Here is an 18,468-nt window from a genome sequence, read left to right as displayed (position 1 = left end):
CGGCTCCCCACTTGGGGCACCCACTCTCCTCAGGGATCCCATGCCTCCCACATCCACTGCAAGCTCTGAGCCCCATGTCCCACCCACACAGCATGCTCTATCCCAGGCCCCCTCCCCTTCGTGTTCCATCACTGCTCTCACCGTGACCTTCCAGTGATTTTGCTTCAGCACCAGGGTGAAGTTAGCCACCTGCACGGTGATCACCCTAGTCACACTGACTCTCCCATTGCCCCAGGCTGCATTCTCCTGCAGGACGGCAAATTGCTGCAGCCCGGGTCGGGTCACGTTGGTCCGAGACAGCACGTACACGCAGGTGCCCATGAAGTCGTAGCGACGGCCGTCGAAGGTGGTGTAATGGGGGTCTCCCGATGCTTGGCAGGTGGCCGAGCCCACAACCACGCAGTCCAGGATGCCACCAGATGGCTGGCAAGCCTCGTGTGGGCCACAGGAGGAGGGATTACAGGACACCAGGCCGCCCTCCTGGCATTGGCAGAGGGAATCGCACCCAGGTCCAGGGCGGAAGGTCTGACCTGGCGGGTAGTAGACGCCCTGGTAGGTGCAGCCACAAGAGGGCAGGGGCACACAGGACTCACCACTGAGTGCAAAGCCCTCGTCGCACACACAGGCTTCGTGGCAGTCAGAACCACAGCCCCCGGGCACTGGGAGATCTCCACAGGACATCGGGCAGCCACGGGAACATGCCTCATAGTGGCTGTTGGGAGGGCAGCTCAGAGCTGCAGGGAGAGCAATGATGAGCATTAAGAATTTCTGCTTCTGGGTAACACATGTACAGGCACACACTCGCTCACACACTCACATGTAAGCCGTCTAGCTTCAAGGAGCCCCTCTGTTCAGTGGGGCCTGCGGGATAGATTATTTCATAATTAATCCAACTTGACTGTAATTTGTGGTTATCTGTAATGTCTTTTTTTTTTTTTAAGATTTTATTTATTTATTCATGAGAGAGACAGAGAGGCAGAGACACAGGCAGAGGGAGAAGCAGGCTCCATGCAGGGAGCCCGACATGGGACTCGATCCTGGGTCTCCAGGATCACGCCCTGGGCTGAAGGTGGCGCTAAACCACTGAGCCACCCAGGCTGCCCTGTAATGTCTTTAAGAACATATTTTAAACATGTAAGTGCATATACAGTGTGTATATGTGATTGATGCAATGTGTTTGTGAACATAGTGGTTTCAGTTTCTTCATTCTATCATGATATAGTAGTAGTAGTAATTATGTAGTAAATTGAAATATTTGGCCCATTTTGTAAGGAGGAAAAAAATAATTCCCGTTCCTCTCTCCAAACTCCAGCCATTCCAGAATATAAGGTGATTTCCTTGAAATAAAACAAAAAAGCCAAGACTAAGCCCAGTAAAACCTCTATCTGTGCTGATATGATACCCATGAGTGGCCATTTAAATCTAAGTTAATTAAAGTTAAATAAAATAGAAGATTTAGTTCCTTGGTCACACCAGCCCCATTTCAAGTGCTCAATATGTGATTGGTGTGTCCCTCAGGATAGCTCAGGGACAGAATATTTCCATCATCACCAAAGTTCTTTTAGACAGTGCTCTTCTAGATCTTATAGCCAGCTTACAAGAGAATGTGGGGACAGAGGGACAAGTTAAATAAAACAATGAAGAAGCAACCAGCCAAATCCAGAAAGGAGGAAATTCTGCAGGACAAATGACTTGATTTTTTCCAATAAATTAATGGCCCAAACAAAATGGATAGAGGGGCACACATGTGATAAAGCAAATATAGTAAAATGTAGACTGTAGAATGTAGGTGGCAAATGTATGGGTATTCATGGTAAAATTCTTGCAATTTTTATATACATTTGAAAAATTTTATAATAATATGTAGGAGAGAAAAGGAAAGTAGCTGTTACAGGATGAAAGTGATTTAAGTGGAGATGTTTACTGAAATATTTATGGGAAATTCATGCTCGAATTTGCTTTACAACATGTCAGCAAGGGCACCTGGGTGGCTCAGTGGTTGAGCATCTGCCTTCACCTCAGGGTGTGATTCCAGGGTTCTGGGATCGAATCCCATATCAGGCTTCCCGTGGAGACCCTGCTTCTCCCTCTACCTATGTCTCTACCTCTCTCTGTCTCTCAAAAATACATAAATGAAATCTTTAAAAAAATAAAATGTGTCAGGAATATAAAAAAACAAAAACAAAAACAAAGGGGTGGTAGAGGAACTGAGAATGGCATGATGCCCACAGTCATCAAAGCTGGTGCTGGGTAAGTCAGGCTCCACCCTAAGCCCCCCTCTGCCTGATGTCTGCATCCTCATAACCCAGTCTTCTACAACTGCCAAGGGGTACAATGGCAGGAGTAGTTTTAAGGAAATAGGAAATTCTCAGTTTCCACAAAGGCAACAGAATAAAGCGATTAACAGTACAAGTTCAGGAGCCAGCCTGCCTGGATGCAAGTCATGCTGCCCTGCTGTGCGACCTCAGGGAGATCACTTAATATCTCTGTAGTTCCAACTGCTCACTTTGTAAAATAGGAATAGGAGTGATCCCACCTCACAGGGTGGTGGTGAGAAGGAAATGAGAAAAATCCTTAGAAACTCTTAGAAGGGGAGCTGCATAGTAGGGGGTGTGCCACACGAATGCCACCCATAGCAATAGGGGTACTCTTCCTAAGATGCAAAGTCAGGCCATTGTAGACCATCCAGCCCTCATAGAACTGCCAGCAGGACTGCAAAGATAAACCATGCGGCCCAGACCAGGAGAACAGCCCAGCAGCCCACAGAATCATGAGAAACAATAACTGCTTATTGTTTTAATCCACTTTTAGCCTTGGGGATGTTGGTTACACATCAAAAACTAACTGGTGTGGTGATCAAAAAAGAGACTTTCATGTATGTAAGTATATTACGTTAGGTTAAATTCTGCTGGAACTAAAAATCATTGGAAGGTCAGTTCAGGAGAGTGAGATTTTTTTCCTGTTTTCTCCCCCATTATGTCCTCAGTGCATGGAACATAGTAGGTGTTCAACAAATATTTGTTGAATGAATGAATGACTATAAGTTAAGTTGAAGGAGAAAAAGAAACAATGTGACGTGACATGCATATATTTATCATGTGTATTTCAGTGGACAGCATGTGTACCATCCAGTAAGATGTAAAGGAGTGAAGTGGGCCAGATGGTGACCAAGAACACTGGAGAGGGACCAGGCTTCTTCTAAGGGCAGCATTGCTACTCATCTCTGAATGACAGCTGCCACATAGGAATTAGACCCAGGGCCACCAGATATTCTGGGTCGTCTTACAAATATTTACTGCATCTGTGACTTCCTACCTGTCATGATCCCCAGGTGTGTAACTGAATCTTCCTAAGCCTCTGCTTCCTCATCTGTTAAATAGGTATAACCGCAGTCCCTACCTCAGAATATCTTTATAAGAATCACGTAGATTAATAATATTAATAGGTTAATGAATATTCATAAGGCCGAGCCCCCCCCCCCCCCCCCCCCCCCGCTGTCACTCCCGGTACTCACGGCAAAGATTCTCACTCCTCCAGGGGTGCACAGTGGCCCCAGCGGCCTGGCATGCAGCAGCATAGGCGGCCAGTGCCTCACATAATGGCGCAGACTGGCCTGGCAGCAGGCAGCGGTCATAGACACAGTCGCGCAGAGCGCCCTGTGGATCTATCTTGCTGTGGCACTCCCGGAAGGGCCCCGTGGTGTCGGCAAGGATGCCACACTCCTTCTTGCTCTGCTGCTGCTGGGCCACCAGGGAATCCAGGTTGGGACAGTCGCCTGGCTCAGTTGCTCCACAGCCTGGCCTCGTCTCCTCCTGCCAGCTATTGCCAAAGGCCAGTGCATTGGGAGCTTGACCTCCACCCCGCAGAGCCAGGTCGTCATTGGGGTTCCCATTGAAGTTCCCACAGAGCCCACACAGGGCCCCAGCATAGCTGCTGGGCACCTTGGCAATCACACGGTCATTCCAGTTGTAGGTGACAGTGAGGCCAAAGTCTGTGCGCACAACGGCATCTTGGCCCTGGTGGAACACCTGCACCTGCCCGTTGGCTGCCTGGAGGGGCAGGTGATGAAGGATGCCATCCACCTGGGCAGAGATGAAGGAGATCCAAGGGGTCAGGGTATTCATGGCTTTGTGTCCCACCCTTCACACACTTGGCTCCAAATATTCTGAATTCCTTGCTATTCTCTTGAGCACATTATTCTTGGTTCCACTTCAGGACCTTTGCACTTGCTATCCCCTCTGTGTAGCTCACCATCTACCTCTCTTCAGCCTTCAACTATCAGCTTAAATCCAAATCTCTAACTCATGGACTTCAGAGCCTACGGGACCTGTCTCCCCATAACCTCCTCAACCTTACCATCTCCCACTCCACCCGCCCCCCCCACCCCCGCCTCACTCATTCTGCTACAGCCATACTGGCTTTCTTGTTATTCCTCTCAATTTAGTCCAACCTTAGGGCCTTTTCACTTTGCCAAGAACATCACCCAACACTTTTCTCCTGGCTGCCTCCCCTTCAGCCTTTGGGACTTGGTACAAAGCCAGAGCCACTTTGGCTCTGTCCACCTCTATGTCTGCATCACCTGTCACAGTGCTCACCCAGTCTCCTTGGTGTCACCCTGAACACCACCTCATGGCCTTTGCACTTGCTATGCCCTCCCCCTAGGATACCACACAGCACTTTTTAGTTGGCCAATGCTACTTCAGCTGTGGGTGTTAGCTTTGATCCAAACCCCTTACGATGGCCTAAGAGGCTCTAGGTGATCTGAGCCTCACTACTCTCCAATTTTGTTCTCTGGTACCATCCGTCCACACCCCTGCAACTCCAGCCAGGCGTTCTCACTTTCTCCTGGACTCAGTGAGCTCAGCTCAGCTTCAGGGCCTTCCCTGTGCCTTCTGCTTGTGACATTCCTATCCCCTTCCACGTCCCTATTCTTTGTCTGGTGGCCTCCCCATGATTGTTTACGTCTCAGCTTAAAATAGAACCCCTCTGCCCACCAGGCCCTGCTTGTCTCCACTTTTCTCACCTAGTTTCCTATCAACCTCTCTATTCCACACTTCCAGCCTCACTCTCAGGTCCAGCTGCACGGCTCTGTGCTGTTCTCCTGTCTCTTCAAGCTCAGTTCAGCGCAGCCTTTGCACCTGCTGCTTCCTGTGCCTAGGAACCACCACTCTTGGCCTGGTGGTCTCTTCCTTGTCCTTTGGTTTTGGTTTAAATCAAAATCTCCATTGTAGGCATTCCCTTCATCATCCCCTCCCTCCATTCCAGCCCCATGGGCCTTCTGGCTCTTCCTCTGCCCCTCTGGTTTGTTCTTGCCTCAGGGTCTTTGCACTTGCTCCTTCTGCCTGTAATACTCTCCCATCCACTTCTGTCCCTGCCTGTCCCATCTGTCTCCTCAGGAGTGGCAATAGGATGTAGTGGTTAAGAGAGTATGAACTTCACTCCCTAAGGGGGATTTCCTGCCCCCACCCTACTGGCCCCCCAGGGTCCTGGGTCACTCACCAGCACTTGCCCAGGGTACTCCCGGCGCACGATCACATTCACGCCATGGGCCTCCACGCGTACGGCACGCGTGTAGCTCACAGTCTGGCTGCCCCGGTGCTCGTTTTCCACCAGCACCCGAAAGGTGGGCAGCGCTGCAGCCTGGCCACACGATCCCACCAGCAGGTACGTGCAGGTGCCCATGAAGTCGAAGCGCCGGCCATCAAAGCTCACATAGTGCGGGTCTCCGGATGCCTGGCAGCTCCCAAAGCGGTCGGGGTAGCAACCCAGGAGGCCGTTCTGGACGCGGCAGCGCTCACCAGTTGGGCAGCCCTGTGTGTCCTTGCAGCTCACCTGCCCGGTGGCACCATTGCAGGTGCAGAGCCGCCTGCACTGCTCGTCCTCCCACACCTGCTGGTCCGGAGCAAGCGGGCGGCCTTGGAAGGTGCAGCCGCAGGACGAGGCCTTCACGCAGGAGCCACCGCTGGACACGAAGCCTGGGAGGCACACGCAGCCCTCCACGCACGGGAGCCCGGAGCAGTTGGCAGGCGCTGCCTGGGAGTTGCAGGTGGCGGGGCAGGCGGGGCCGCAGTGCTCATAACGGCTGTTGGCTGGGCAGGACAGGGCTGCGGAGGGGGGAGACAGAGATGGGGAGGGGGCTCAGGCCAGCACGAGGGGCTGGGTGGCGTGCTCTGTCGGGAAGGACTCAAAGGGACTTCCCTCCTGACACTCTCCTCCTCCCCCAGAGCTCCCCAGGGCATTTCCATCCCTCCTGGTGTGGGGTCCCAAACCTGAGAGACATAGTTAACTCCTTTCCTCCTCTGTTCACGGACAACCAATCTGTCAGTAAATCCTGGGAGCTCCATTGTCAAAATCTATCCAGAATCTGCCCCCTTCTATTGCCATCATCCCCATCCTGGTCTGATCCCCCCACAAGCAGCTTTCTGCCCGGTGTCCCCCAACAACCCCATTCTGCTTTCGCAGGCCAGAGACACCCTGCGAACACCAGTGGCATCCTTCTGCTCAGAGCCCTCTTGTGGTGCTATCTTAGGGGAAAAGCTCAAGTCTTCCTGGTGGCCCACAAAGCTCTCCATCATCTGCACCCATCATCTCTCTCTTCAACTCCTCTCACTCTCCCTTTGGTTCACTCTGTCCCAGACACAAGGGCTTCCTCATGGGTCCTCATACTCCTCATACTCCTTATGGGTCCTCAGGGCCTTTGCATTAGCTATTTCCAGTATCTGGATCGGCCACTCCTCAGAAAGCAATGAAGCATGTAAGAAAGCTACTGGAGGCCAGATAGCCTGGGTTCAAATCCTGGCCTCTCCTGCTTAGCTGTGTGATTGTGAGCAAATGATTCCAATTGCCCTGTGCCTCCGTTTCCCCATCAGTAAAACGAGATAGTAACAGTACTGATCTCACAGGGCTCTGAGGAGTAAATGAGTTCATCTATGCAGAGACAGCCCATAGCATCATTACTACTTAGCTGACTCCATTGTCTTATCCTGCTCTCGGCTCCCAATGTCACCTCCACAGAAAGGGGAGCACCCTCTTTGTGAGCCTCCCATTTGCTCTTATTACATGAACTTCATTTCTGTTGCTCCTTGAAGATATTCCATGGTTTACTACTTACTGTATGTCTCCCCTGCTAGGATATGAATTCTGTGAGAGTGGGGATCTGGTCGGCCTCAATCCCCCTCTCCCTCCCGACCCCGATTCGACAGCAACAAGGACAGAGTCTGGCCCACAGGAGGCACTGGATAACTCCGGCTGGTGTCTACCCAACAGTGAGATGAGGACGGAGTACTGACCAAGACAAACCCCATGCGGCCTCAGTGTCTCCCCAGACTTCCTCCTCCAGAGTCCCCGTCTCAAGCCCCACACCCGGGCCTGGACACCTCCTTTTCCCTGTGCATAGATGTCATGTATCCTGAAAATTTCTTGGAGAGTTTCACAAGGGCAGGGGCAGGTGTGTGCTGGTCCTCACTGTGCCCATCATCAGCAGAGGGGTGGGGCGAGATAGGGGCTCAGGGAATGTTTTGGGATGAATGAATGAATGAATGAATGAGTGAATGAATGATTAAGTGGATGGCCGCCTGACTAAGGAGCCTGGACTTTATCCAGAGGGCATCAGGGAGTCACAGAAGGGCTTTGAATGAAGGGATGTTCACATTTCTGCTTTGGAACTCTGGGGACTACCTCTCATACCAGCTTTTGCACATGCTCCTCTCTCAGCCTGGAACCCATGTCCTGCTGCCCCTTTATTCTGCCCAGTTTCAGTTCCTCCTACAGGTTTCAGATTGGGCATCCCTTTCTCTAGGAAATCCTCCCTGACCCCCTACCCCCAGGCTGAGTCAAGAAGTTTTCCTGATTGCCCATGGCCCTCTGGACTTCCTCCATTCTGGCCCTGACCACTCTGCCCCAGCCTTGCCGAACTCAGCAGGGAACACTCTAGTGGTCAGTGTCTAGTAGTGACTGTCTGCCCCAACCTTAGGCTCACTATGTGCACAGTGACATCTTGGCCATCCTCCCAGTGTCCCTGACATGGTCCAGCTTCAGGCTGAAGTGCTTAGAGATTGAGTCCTCTGCCTCCCACCACGGGCTCCCAGCCCACACCAAGGGCATCACTCACGACAGTTGGCTAGTGGCCTCCAGTTCCCGACAGAGATGCCAAGCCCCAGACAGGCCTGGGCGTATGCGCTGAGGCTCCGGCACAAGCTGGCCCGGTCCCCATTGAACACACACAGGTCATACACACACTCCTCCAGGAAAGGCCTCGGGGGCAAGGCACTGTGGCAGGCAGCAAAGGGGCCATCGGGCTGGGTCAGCATGCCACAGAGACGGTTGCCTTCGTAATGCTGGGCCTGGCCTGGGGTGCAGGAGGGACAGTCGTTCTGGCAGCCATCGTCACACAGGTCATCCCCATCATCCAGCTTCCAGCTATTGGCAAACTCCACGGGGTTAGGTGCCAGCTCCAAGTCAGCGGTGAGGAAGTCATCGGCGGGGTCATTGTTATAGTTGCCGCACAGTCCGCACACCTGGTCTTGGAAGCGCACTGGCAGGCTCACGGCCAGCTGGCAGTCCCAGTCGTAGGTGACCACCAGCCCGAAATCCAGCTCCACCACGGCCCGTGTTCCACTCTGGTACACCCGCAGGCGACCCTCGGCCAGGGAGGCGGGCAGGCGCGAGCGCTGGTTGTCAATCTGCAAAGATGGGGGGGTGGAGGGGAGTTGGTGGTAAGATCCTGTGCAGTCTGGCCTTCACCCCTCAAACCTTCCCACTTGCTTCCCCTGTTCCGGTTGCCCTGGGATACCTTCTTCCTGTTGCTGCCACCCACCAAGGCTCTGGATCTTTGCCCTTGCATCCCTGTGGCCTAAAATGTTCTTCCGCTAGATGCACACAAGGCTCACTCCCTGATCTCTTACAAAAGCTTTGTTCAGATGTCACCATGGCCGTGAGACCATTCCTGACCACTCTATTTTATATGGCAACCTCTCCCTACTCCCTACATCCCTTCCTTGCTCTATTTTTTTCCCCTATAGCTTCTAAGTTTCTAACATATAATTTACAAATTTCTCATGTTTATCATTTGCCTAACGCCATAGACTGTCAGCTCCATGAAGACAGGGATTTTTGTCTGCTTTCCTCACTGCTTCATCTCCAGCACGTAGAACAGTACCTAGTAGAATAGCAAGTGCTCAATAAGTGAGTGAAGGCACCGCTGTGTTAAGTAAACATTCACCAGGCACTCCCTCTGTGCCTGGCCCTGGCTGGGAGATCCTGGGAGTGATGACCAAGATAACCCAGACCCTGCTCTTATGGGGCTCTCAGTCCAATGAGGGAGATAGATCTGTCACTATTAGATCAAAGTGACAGATCAGAGTGATCAGGAGAGTGGGAGTACAGGAGGTGGTGGGAGTACAGGAGGCTCTGGGAGTCCAGAAGAAGAGCCAGACTCAATCTAGCAGGTTGGGAGAGGCTTCCTGGAGGCAAGGACAGCTGAGTTGAGCTGAGCTATAAAGGATCAGTGTGGAGAGCCACAAAAACAAGGGGAAGGGTATTCTTTCGCAAATGTGCTGAGCGGGGAGAAGGCCTAACCGGAGGGAGGATGAGGAGGATGAGGAGCGTGTCTCTCTGTCCCTTGGGCCCAGTTTCCTCTTTCTGAGCATTTCTTCTTAATTCTCTCTTCACACATGCTTGTCTTAGCCAAGAGATATGAGAAAAGGAATAACAGGCAGAGGGGACTGCATGAACAAGGTCCAAAGGTAAGATAGATCTTCATTTGGTCAGTGAGTCAGGAATGCCCCTGTGTGTCCAGGTCCACACTGGGCAGTGCTGTGGGTATAGCAGTCACCGAGACACTCACAGGCTCTCAGCCCAGGGAGGCAAGTCATCTCCATTTTTAAATGACACAAGTAATATTTGTTCACTACAGGAAACTTATAAAATATTCATGGGCAAAAATGAAAAAAGAGAAATCACCCATATTGCTGTGGACACACACACACACACAGAGGTACATTTATAAATCCAGTCAGGGCTTTTTCTACCTTTTAATTTGTATATTTTTTTCTTTTTAAATAATGGGACCATGCTGAAGTCCCCATTTCATGAACCTCTCTTTTCTCCTAGGAATCAATGTCTTGGGGACATCCCATCTCAAGGAGCTCTAAGCCTTTGTCCAGTCACTGACCCCTCTGTAAGAATCTGACAAAAATAATAGGCCCTCTTTCCGAAAAACTTCACAGCATGTGCAAAATTCTACACATAATATCAAAGATTTGAAGTCTCTCTGAGCTTGTGGTCAATCCCTCTGGATCTCGAGAACACCTACTTTAATCCGCTTTAATCCGTTTGTTAATCTCACACTTTTACACTTGTAAAACAAGAGAGCTATAAGGATACTCAGTGCTTTGCTGTTTACCATCGTGAACAAAGCATCCATGGGGAGTGGGGATTGAGTTTACTGAATGAAGAGGCATCCATCCCATGCAGACCCGTGCAGATGTAAAGAAAACAACAAAAAAAGGGGGCAGCCCCGGTGGCGCAGCAGTTTAGCGCCACCTGCAGCCCGGGGTGTGATCCTGGAGACCCAGGATCGAGTCCCACGTTGGGCTCCCTGCATGGAGCCTGCTTCTCCCTCTGCCTGTGTCTCTGCCTCTCTCTCTGTGTGTCTCTATGAATAAGTAAATAAAATCTTAAAAAAAAAAAAAAAGGCAGAGTCTCCCTTTATGTTGATATGGAAACAGCTCCGGAAGCTACCATACAGTGCAAAAAACAAAATGCAGAACAGAGCAGACAGTACAGAACTCTCGCTAAGAAAGAGGAGATGTAAGAATGTAGGTTTATATTGCTTCTATTGGTATCAAGAAACCCTAGGTAAAACGTCAAGAAGTCAGTAAAACTGGGGAATGGGGAATTTTGGCGGAGGGCAAGATAGCAGATGAAGACAGGAGTGACAGCCAGACCTTTCACAACGTGCCCTGTTTGTTTTGAGCTATGCCAACGCTTTACCTCTTTAAAAAAAATCCATCACAGCAACATGGAAGAAACTCTCATGTACTCTGCTGAGCAAAAGAATCTTCCCGCAAATGACTGCTTATAGTGTGTGATTCTGTGAATGTGAAGTTCTTGAGCGGGCAAAACTAACTATGGTGGAAAAACATCAAAACTATGGTTGCCTCTAAGAGTGGGTTGGGATTGTCTGGGAAGGGGCATGAAAGAATGTTCTGGAATGATGAAAACATTCTCTATCTTAATGGAGGTTTGGCTGCACATTTGTCAAAACTCCACGAACTTCAGATGTATGGGTTTTATTATGTGTACATTTGATATCAAAAGCAAACAAAACAATGTAAAACTATTGTATGAGGCAGAATGGCAAAGAAGTTAAGAATAGTGACTGTGGAGCCAGCCTGCCTGTGTTCCGAGCTCCATCTCTCACTGGCTCTGAGCCCTTGGGAAGTCACCCATCGCTCTGGACCTCAGTCTCTTCATCTAAAAGTGTTAATAATAATAATAATGCCTCCCCTCTGGGTTGCTGTGAGCATTCCATGCATTAATACATAGAAAGCACTAAGAAACAAATCCAGCACGTAGCAAATGCGAACTGATTAGCGTTTGGTCACTTAAGATATTTCCCTTCGTTGGGCATTTTGTTTCCTATTCTTTTTTCCTTTTGCTATTACAAACTACATTGGCATAAAGTCTTTCCCCCTTAACCACATCTCTGAATATCCTTAAAATTTCTAGAAGTGGAATTGCTGGACCACAGGGATTCAAATCCTCCCTCCCCAGCCCCCACTTCTGTGACCCCCCCCTCGTTCTCTGTACCCTCCACCCCACAGCAAAGGGCCTGGATTTGGGGCCCTCCACCCAAGCTTTGCCTCCTCCTTCTCACTGGAAGTTCATAGGTATTAAATCTGAAGCTTCTGGATACTTACCCGAGCTAAGCCAACTTCCCCACGGACCAGAGATATCACGTGGCTATAGGCCCTCACGTTGACCAAGCCCACATAGGAGACCCGGCGACTGCCCCGGTGCTCATTCTTGGCTTCCACGCTGAAAGCAGGCAGGGTCTCGTCCTCGCTGCACAGCTCCACCATTGTATACAAGCACGTGCCCATCATGTCATAGCGACGGCCGTCAAAGGTGGTGTAGTGGGGGTCACCTTGGGCGCGGCAGGTGGCCACGGGCATCTCCACGCACTTGGCCTGCTCATCCACCACCTGGCATTGCTGCTGGAAAGTACACTGCAGGTCTTGGCAGGTGGGCTTCTCCTGGGATGGCACGGCTGGGGAGGGGAGGCAAGGTGGCAACAGGGAAAGTGTCAGGAGTATTCTGGAGCTCTCCTGGAGGGACTCTTGGAGCTCTCCTGCTGTGGAGAGTTTGGGCAGTTGCCTCACAACTACCCACTTGAGAAGTGGGGACACCGAGTTCCGAAATCCCAAGGGGAATGGCTGCCCAGAGGTGACCCAACTCCAGGTATTCTATTTCCCTAGTTTGACATGGCTCAGCCCAGAAGAACTGGAAGGTAGTGAAGAAGGATGGGCAGGGATCATCGTGGAAATGTTCATTTTGGGGTTTTCTCTCCCTGTGACCCTTCCCCGTGCATTCCCACTCAGGTCAGAAGGCTAAGGAATCTTTTTAAAGGACAGAAAATGGAAGACAGAGACTGTTCATCAGAACAGAAATGACCGGTGGCTCAGGCTGCCTAGGTTAGAATCCTGGCTCTGCCGGTCAGCTGGGCGGCCCTGCACAAGTAATTTTAAACTCTCTGTAACAAGGGGGTGATAATGTTACATTCTTCACAGGGATATTTGGGGAGGAGGGTGTTGCCAGGCTTAAATAAGCTAAAATTAAGTAGGGTTTGGCCAAGGCGTTGAGTGTTACCTGTTATCGTGAATCACCTACCCCTTCTCGCTTTCTACTATTTAAGCACAAAGTGGCTCTTTGAAGTTGAGTACCTTGCATGCCCGCGGTTGGAGGGGGCATTTTTGCCAGTGCCGGGAACTCTAATGTCTAGGGTCCTAGCTTGAGGCAGGGAGTCCACAAAGGAAGAAATAGCTCTTCCTCCCCTGCCTTCCAGGGTACAAAAGCTCTTGCTTTCTGTCTGCTCATAATAACTTGCCAGATAACCCCTAAGAGCTTTATAAATGTCAACTCATTACTCCCCCGCTGCAATCCTGTGAAGGGGTATAGTTATCCCTGTACAGATGGGAAAACTGAGGCCCATAGAGGAGAGGTCACATGCCCAAGGGCACACAGTAGAGGTGGGATTGGAAGTCTGGCTTCAGTGTCCTCAAACCCCACATTGCCTGGGGGCGAACCCTCAATGAGCAGAGCCTAAGGTTAGGTGTAGGGCCAGGTCCTAGAGATTGACTCTATTAACACACACAAGACATCTAGAATGGTCTCTGGTATATTGAGAGAGAACTCCCCCCAACATGGTAGCCATTATTATTGTCATACTCTTAAGACCTCTTGAGTTGGGGCATGAACACTCCTATATGAGGTGTGGGAGTGAGAGTTAGCAGCTGGTATAGTTGCTAAAATATCAAGGTATTTCTAAGCTGGTGAGAAGCTGCCAGCCTGATCCCACCCCTCCCTTCAAAGATCCTTTCCTCTAGGCACCTTGGTTCTTTCCTAGGACTCTATCCCTAACTCCCCCCCATCCCACACACACACACAAAGCAATAGATAAAGGGCTGATGTCAGACACCTGCCAGCCACTGCGGGGGCTTGTAGGACCCTGCTGCAGTGAGTGCTCTGGCTGGCATCTCTTCTTATTGGTCAGGACCCTGGATCACACTTATTGCTAAATATGTAGGGGGTCTTGGAGGGGGTTGGGTAGGGAGGAGCTGGGAAGCCTTTGGGGAGGGGAGGATGGCAGAGAGGATGGAGGTGGGGTGGGGACAGCCCAGCTGAGCACGAAAGCCACAGGGGAGCAGGCGGGTGGGAAAAAGGAAAAGGCAAGCGAGCCAGCAAAGGGGTCACCAGGTGGACAGGGCCAGGGGTCACTTCCCATCACTTACTTCGGCCGCAGGCACCTGCTGTCCCATAGCTTACGGCCTGGAGCAGCCCGAAGGTGAGCAGCCCGAAGTTGGTAGTGGCCTCAAGCATGTGGATCTTGTCAGTAGGGCCAAGGTCCACTTCGGCATATGAGAACTCACTGCCAGGCACGGCTGTCCAGGAGACATCGGCCCCCATCCCGTGCCCATCCATGGTCAGCTCGTTAACCGCCTTTGTCTGTGCCATCACCAGAGCCAAACCCTTCGTGCCTGGCACAGTCTTCACCACATAGGCTGGGCAGTAGGCTGCCACATCTGGCACCAAGGCCAGGTGGGGGTCATAGGTTATTCCATCCCTGGTGGCGCCTGTGCCAAACTGCAGGACCTGGATGCCCACATTCGCCGACAGGTAGAGGGGCAGGTTTGGCCGGGTCTCAAACTCGGCCACATCGCCCGCCTGGAGCCCACGGGAGCCCGTGGTGCCCCCCTGATTGTAGGTCAGCTTCGTGGTCTGGCTGGCCACGACATAGACCAGATCGTAGCGGGACTGGGAGGACAGAGAGGGCACCACGTAGCGGGTGCCCCAGGCAGACGTGGGCAGCAGCTGCTCCACCACATGGTTGCAGTTAGTGTGTTTCTGGGCGCAGCTGTGGCCTGAGAACACAGCCACGGGGCTGCTGGCTGTGATCTTTGACCCCGAGAGTTCCGCTGTGCTCTGTACCTGGACCACCTCGTAGGGCTTCAGGGTCAAGCTTAGGACACTGCCCGCTGGGTAGAACTTGCCCTGGAATGTCGCTGATCCCTTCAGCTGAATAGTGACTGAAGCCCCCGCCGCCCCAACCACCACGGCAAACTCCTTGAGGTTCTTGGATGAGATGCTGGGAGGTGTGAGCACAAAATACTCAGTGCCCAGAGCATGGACAGGCCACAGCAGCGTCAGCTCTGCTGTATCGGGCTTTGTGTTTACAGCCTGCACAGAGATGTTGTGGTCAGAGGAGATCATCACCGAGTTTTGGAAGACCTTACTGCCGACCATCTCGGCCTTGGAACTGATGTTGACCGTGACTGACTGCCCAGGGTTCACTATGACATTCTGCACGGTGCCATCTGCGTGGCAGTGAATGGAGACTGAGGTGGGGCGGTCTGATAGACTGGAGAGGAGGAGTTGGAGAGAGGCCCGGTGGTACCCGGGCAGGTAGTTCTGCAGGAAGGCTGCAAAGAAGTCCACTGAGGTCCCCTGGGTCAACCCTGGGGGCAGAGAACACAGTTGTGGGGCTGCTCACCCAGTCCTCTCCCACAGAGAAGGAAGCCCTTGCATTGTGCCTAGAGACCATCCTATTGAAGTATTAATTCGAGCTTCCCCCCATCCCCACCCCTCCTTTCTTTCCTTTCTCCTTATTCACTGACCAGCTTTTCTGGCTTTTGTTTTCTAGAAGCCTGTACACTTCCGGCGGGGATCTCAAACAAATGCTGATGTGGCCAGGCAAGTGATGTAAACGTGGGAAACCATCTGGGTGCAAACCGGAGCATTCATACACCAAGGAAAGCGGGGTGTTGCTGCTAGCTTTAGCCTGTTATTATGATGGTTTATGGGCTCTTTTTCTTCTCTCTCTCTCTCTTTTTTTTAATGCCAGCTCTTAGCATTTTACCCGAGAAACTGGCTATTTGAATTTCCACATGAAATCTCCAACCTAAAATTGTTTTAAGTACTATGGGGCCCAGGGATCCGTGGGTGGCGCAGCAGTTTAGCGACTGCCTTTGGCCCAGGGCGCGATCCTGGAGACCCGGGATCGAATCCCACGTCGGGCTCCCAGTGCATGGAGCCTGCTTCTCCCCCTGCCTGTGTCTCTGCCTCTCTCTCTCTCTCTCTGTGTGACTATCATAAATAAATAAAAATTAAAAAAAAAAGTACTATGGGGCCCAAACTGGCTGGATTCAGGTGCCAGTTTAGACTTCTGTCTTAATAAAACGTAGGGGATGGCATCTGGGTGGCTCAGTGGTTGAGCATCTATCTGCCTTTGGCTCAGGGCGTGATCCCAGGGTCCTATGATGGAATCTGGCATCAGGATCCCTGCAGGGCTTCCCCCTCTGCCTGTGTCTTTGCCTCTCTCTCTGTGTTTCTTATGAATAAATAAATAAAGTCTTTAAAAATAAAAATAAATAAATAAATAAATAAATAAATAAATAAATAAATAAATCTTAGGGGGTGGGATGTAAAGGGGGTTAAGGGAAGAAGGAGATTATAGGAGTGTTGACAACATGTCTCCTGGAAAGAGAGAGGAGTGGGTGCTTCTCAACACCCCAACTAGGAAGAGATTCTCCAGGGCTGGGAAGAGAGAGAGAAAAGGAGGGGAAGGATGAAGAGGACATGGGAGGAGATCTACAGGGTCCTGGAGAGAGTATGAGGTTATAGAAGGATTGTCTGCTGACTAAGGGGAGCCTGGAAGGACGTCCCCATGTCCCACAGGGTCAGAAGAAGACTTCCGAAGTGACCGAAGTGGACGCCGACTGATGACTAGAAGGCTCTGAGGCCCCATCCTTCCGCAGGTACTCTGGCTTCCCCGAGGCTCCTGGCCTGGGCATAAACCTCGGGAATCGGGCACCAAGCCCTTCCAGAATGACTTCAGTGAAATTTTCTACCACCTCAGCAGAAGGAGGCTCAGAGTCAGAACTTGAGTTGAGTTATAGAAAACTGAGAAAACGGTAGTCTCAAGGACTTAAATCTGGGGACCGCGGACTTCATTTGCTTTCTTCTAGGACAGGGAGAAAATGGGAGAATTCCACATTTCTCTGTAGAACCTAGGGGACCTCTCTCCCATCTCAGATAGCTTGGGGTGGCATTGGAGATGGGGCTGGGGAGGGCGTACAGATGGAACGTGCTGACCCCGGCAGGCAGAGTCCCCCAGACTTAGTGCAAGGACACGGATGGGATCTATCTGACTTACCGCACAGGAGGGTTGCTCCAGTCCAGAGGGCCCACCAGCTCCACAGGGAACCCATGTCTGCAGCAGGGAAAGAGAGGGGGTCATAGAAGGCCGGTCTGCCCCTCTGGCTGGGTGCTGTCCCAAAGAGGACAGAAGGGCCCAGGTTCAGGACCAGGGCCACCTGGGTACCAGGAAGGCTGAGGTGGGCTGGATCGAAAGGCCAGTGTGTGTGTGTATAGGGGAGTTAGGTATCCAGTGGGTCTGGTGGTGGGGATGGAGGAGTTGCCATGGAGGGCAGGACAGGACAAGGATGGGAGTTAGGTGTCTAGTGGGTTTGGTGGGGTTGGAGTGGGGAAGCCTGGAGCCAGGAGTTAGAGTAGGGGACCCAATGTTCCACTTCTAAAGGGGACCCCAGCCTCTCTCATCTCACCTGCAGGTCCCTGGAGCTACAGGGCTAGCCCCTGGGCTGGGCTATATAGTGGAGTTTCTTGGCTCCTCGGCCACACCCTGGGCCACCTGCCAGGAAGATGGTGCCAACTTCCTGGAGGAGGCTGGTGATCCCAGGGCCAGGTGGAATGGGGACCCTGAAAGCCTGGGAAGGGCAGGGCTGGACACCTGGGTCCTTAGAGGGGTGTGAGAACAGCTGGTGGCTGTGGCCTACAAGCCTGCTGGGAGCTTCAGACTTGGAAGGGTGGTGTCCCTGAGGGAAACAGGTGGGGAACAGGGTGCTGGGAGCCTGGGTCCCCGGTGGGTGGGGGAGTAGGGGCGGAATGTGGTATTCAGTCTTGTTTGCTGGTTCGATGGTTGGATCTCTTCCTTTGCCTCCTGCCAGGAACAATAGCAAAGGACCCATATCCGGGTTCTGGCTTTTCCCTAGTCCCTGCAAGCTGATTCCTCCGGGTCTCCAGCCATCCATGTCCTGTGTCCAGGCACCACTGTTGGGGGGCAGGGGCAGGTGTCTGGGGCGGGCAGGAATCTGAGCACCTGAGCTAGGTCAGTGGGGCACAAACCCCCCACTCCTAGTTCAGTAGGACCTCTGGGTATCTTGTCTGCAAAATATGAACATCAAAATTAACCTCACTGGGGACCGTAGGTGGGAGGTGGCTCTTCTGGTGGGGTCCCCCATGGAGAGCAGAGTGGGAACTGGGGACTGGATCTGTGTGTAAAGAAGGATGAAGGCCTCTGTTTCCTGGTTCCACGCAGACACTGGGTTCTACTTCCTGGAGAATTATTTGTTTTCTGGGAGGTCTTTTTGCCCCAGGAAGGGACTGGCTGGGGGTGCCTATGTGGCTGTCGGTCAAGTGTCTGCCTTTGGCTCAGATCATGATCTCGGGGTCCTGGGGCTGCATCCCACATTGGGCTTCTTAGTCAGTGGGGAGTCTGCTTCTCCCTCTCCTCTGCCCCTCCCCTACTCATGTGCTCGTGTAAGTGCGTGTGCATGTGCACGGGCTCTCTCTTCTTTCAAATAAATACATACAAATCTAAAAAGAGAAGGAAAGAGAAGGGGAAAGGAGAGAATGGAAGGGGAGGGGAGTGGAGGGGAGGGGAGGAGAGGA

At 51.9% G+C, this 18,468-nt stretch overlaps 1 protein-coding gene across 2 annotated transcripts in view; it reads right to left on the bottom strand.

The window, feature by feature from the left end:
• FCGBP (Fc gamma binding protein) overlaps positions 1 to 17,085 on the bottom strand; it is a 38,932-nt gene extending 21,847 nt beyond the window's left edge. Inside the window, exons 1-7 of one of the 2 annotated variants that reach the window (XM_077851915.1) lie at positions 16,934 to 17,085; positions 14,013 to 15,236; positions 11,922 to 12,271; positions 8,111 to 8,681; positions 5,500 to 6,104; positions 3,515 to 4,082; positions 142 to 734 (exon numbers count right to left, since the gene is read on the bottom strand). In XM_077851915.1, the coding sequence (XP_077708041.1) occupies positions 142 to 734; positions 3,515 to 4,082; positions 5,500 to 6,104; positions 8,111 to 8,681; positions 11,922 to 12,271; positions 14,013 to 15,236; positions 16,934 to 16,988 (3,966 nt within the window). In that variant the 5' untranslated portion in view covers positions 16,989 to 17,085. The remainder of the gene's footprint in view (positions 1 to 141; positions 735 to 3,514; positions 4,083 to 5,499; positions 6,105 to 8,110; positions 8,682 to 11,921; positions 12,272 to 14,012; positions 15,237 to 16,933) is intronic. The other variant, XM_077851925.1, reaches the window with a different exon arrangement.
• Between the last annotated feature and the right edge of the window lie 1,383 nt (positions 17,086 to 18,468).

Source organism: Canis aureus, chromosome 1 (genome assembly GCF_053574225.1).
Source record: "Canis aureus isolate CA01 chromosome 1, VMU_Caureus_v.1.0, whole genome shotgun sequence".
In the NCBI taxonomy this organism is placed as follows: Eukaryota; Metazoa; Chordata; class Mammalia; order Carnivora; family Canidae; genus Canis; species Canis aureus.
The sequence above is the reverse complement of the archived record's forward strand: the minus strand, read 5'-3'. Positions and strand labels throughout refer to the sequence as shown.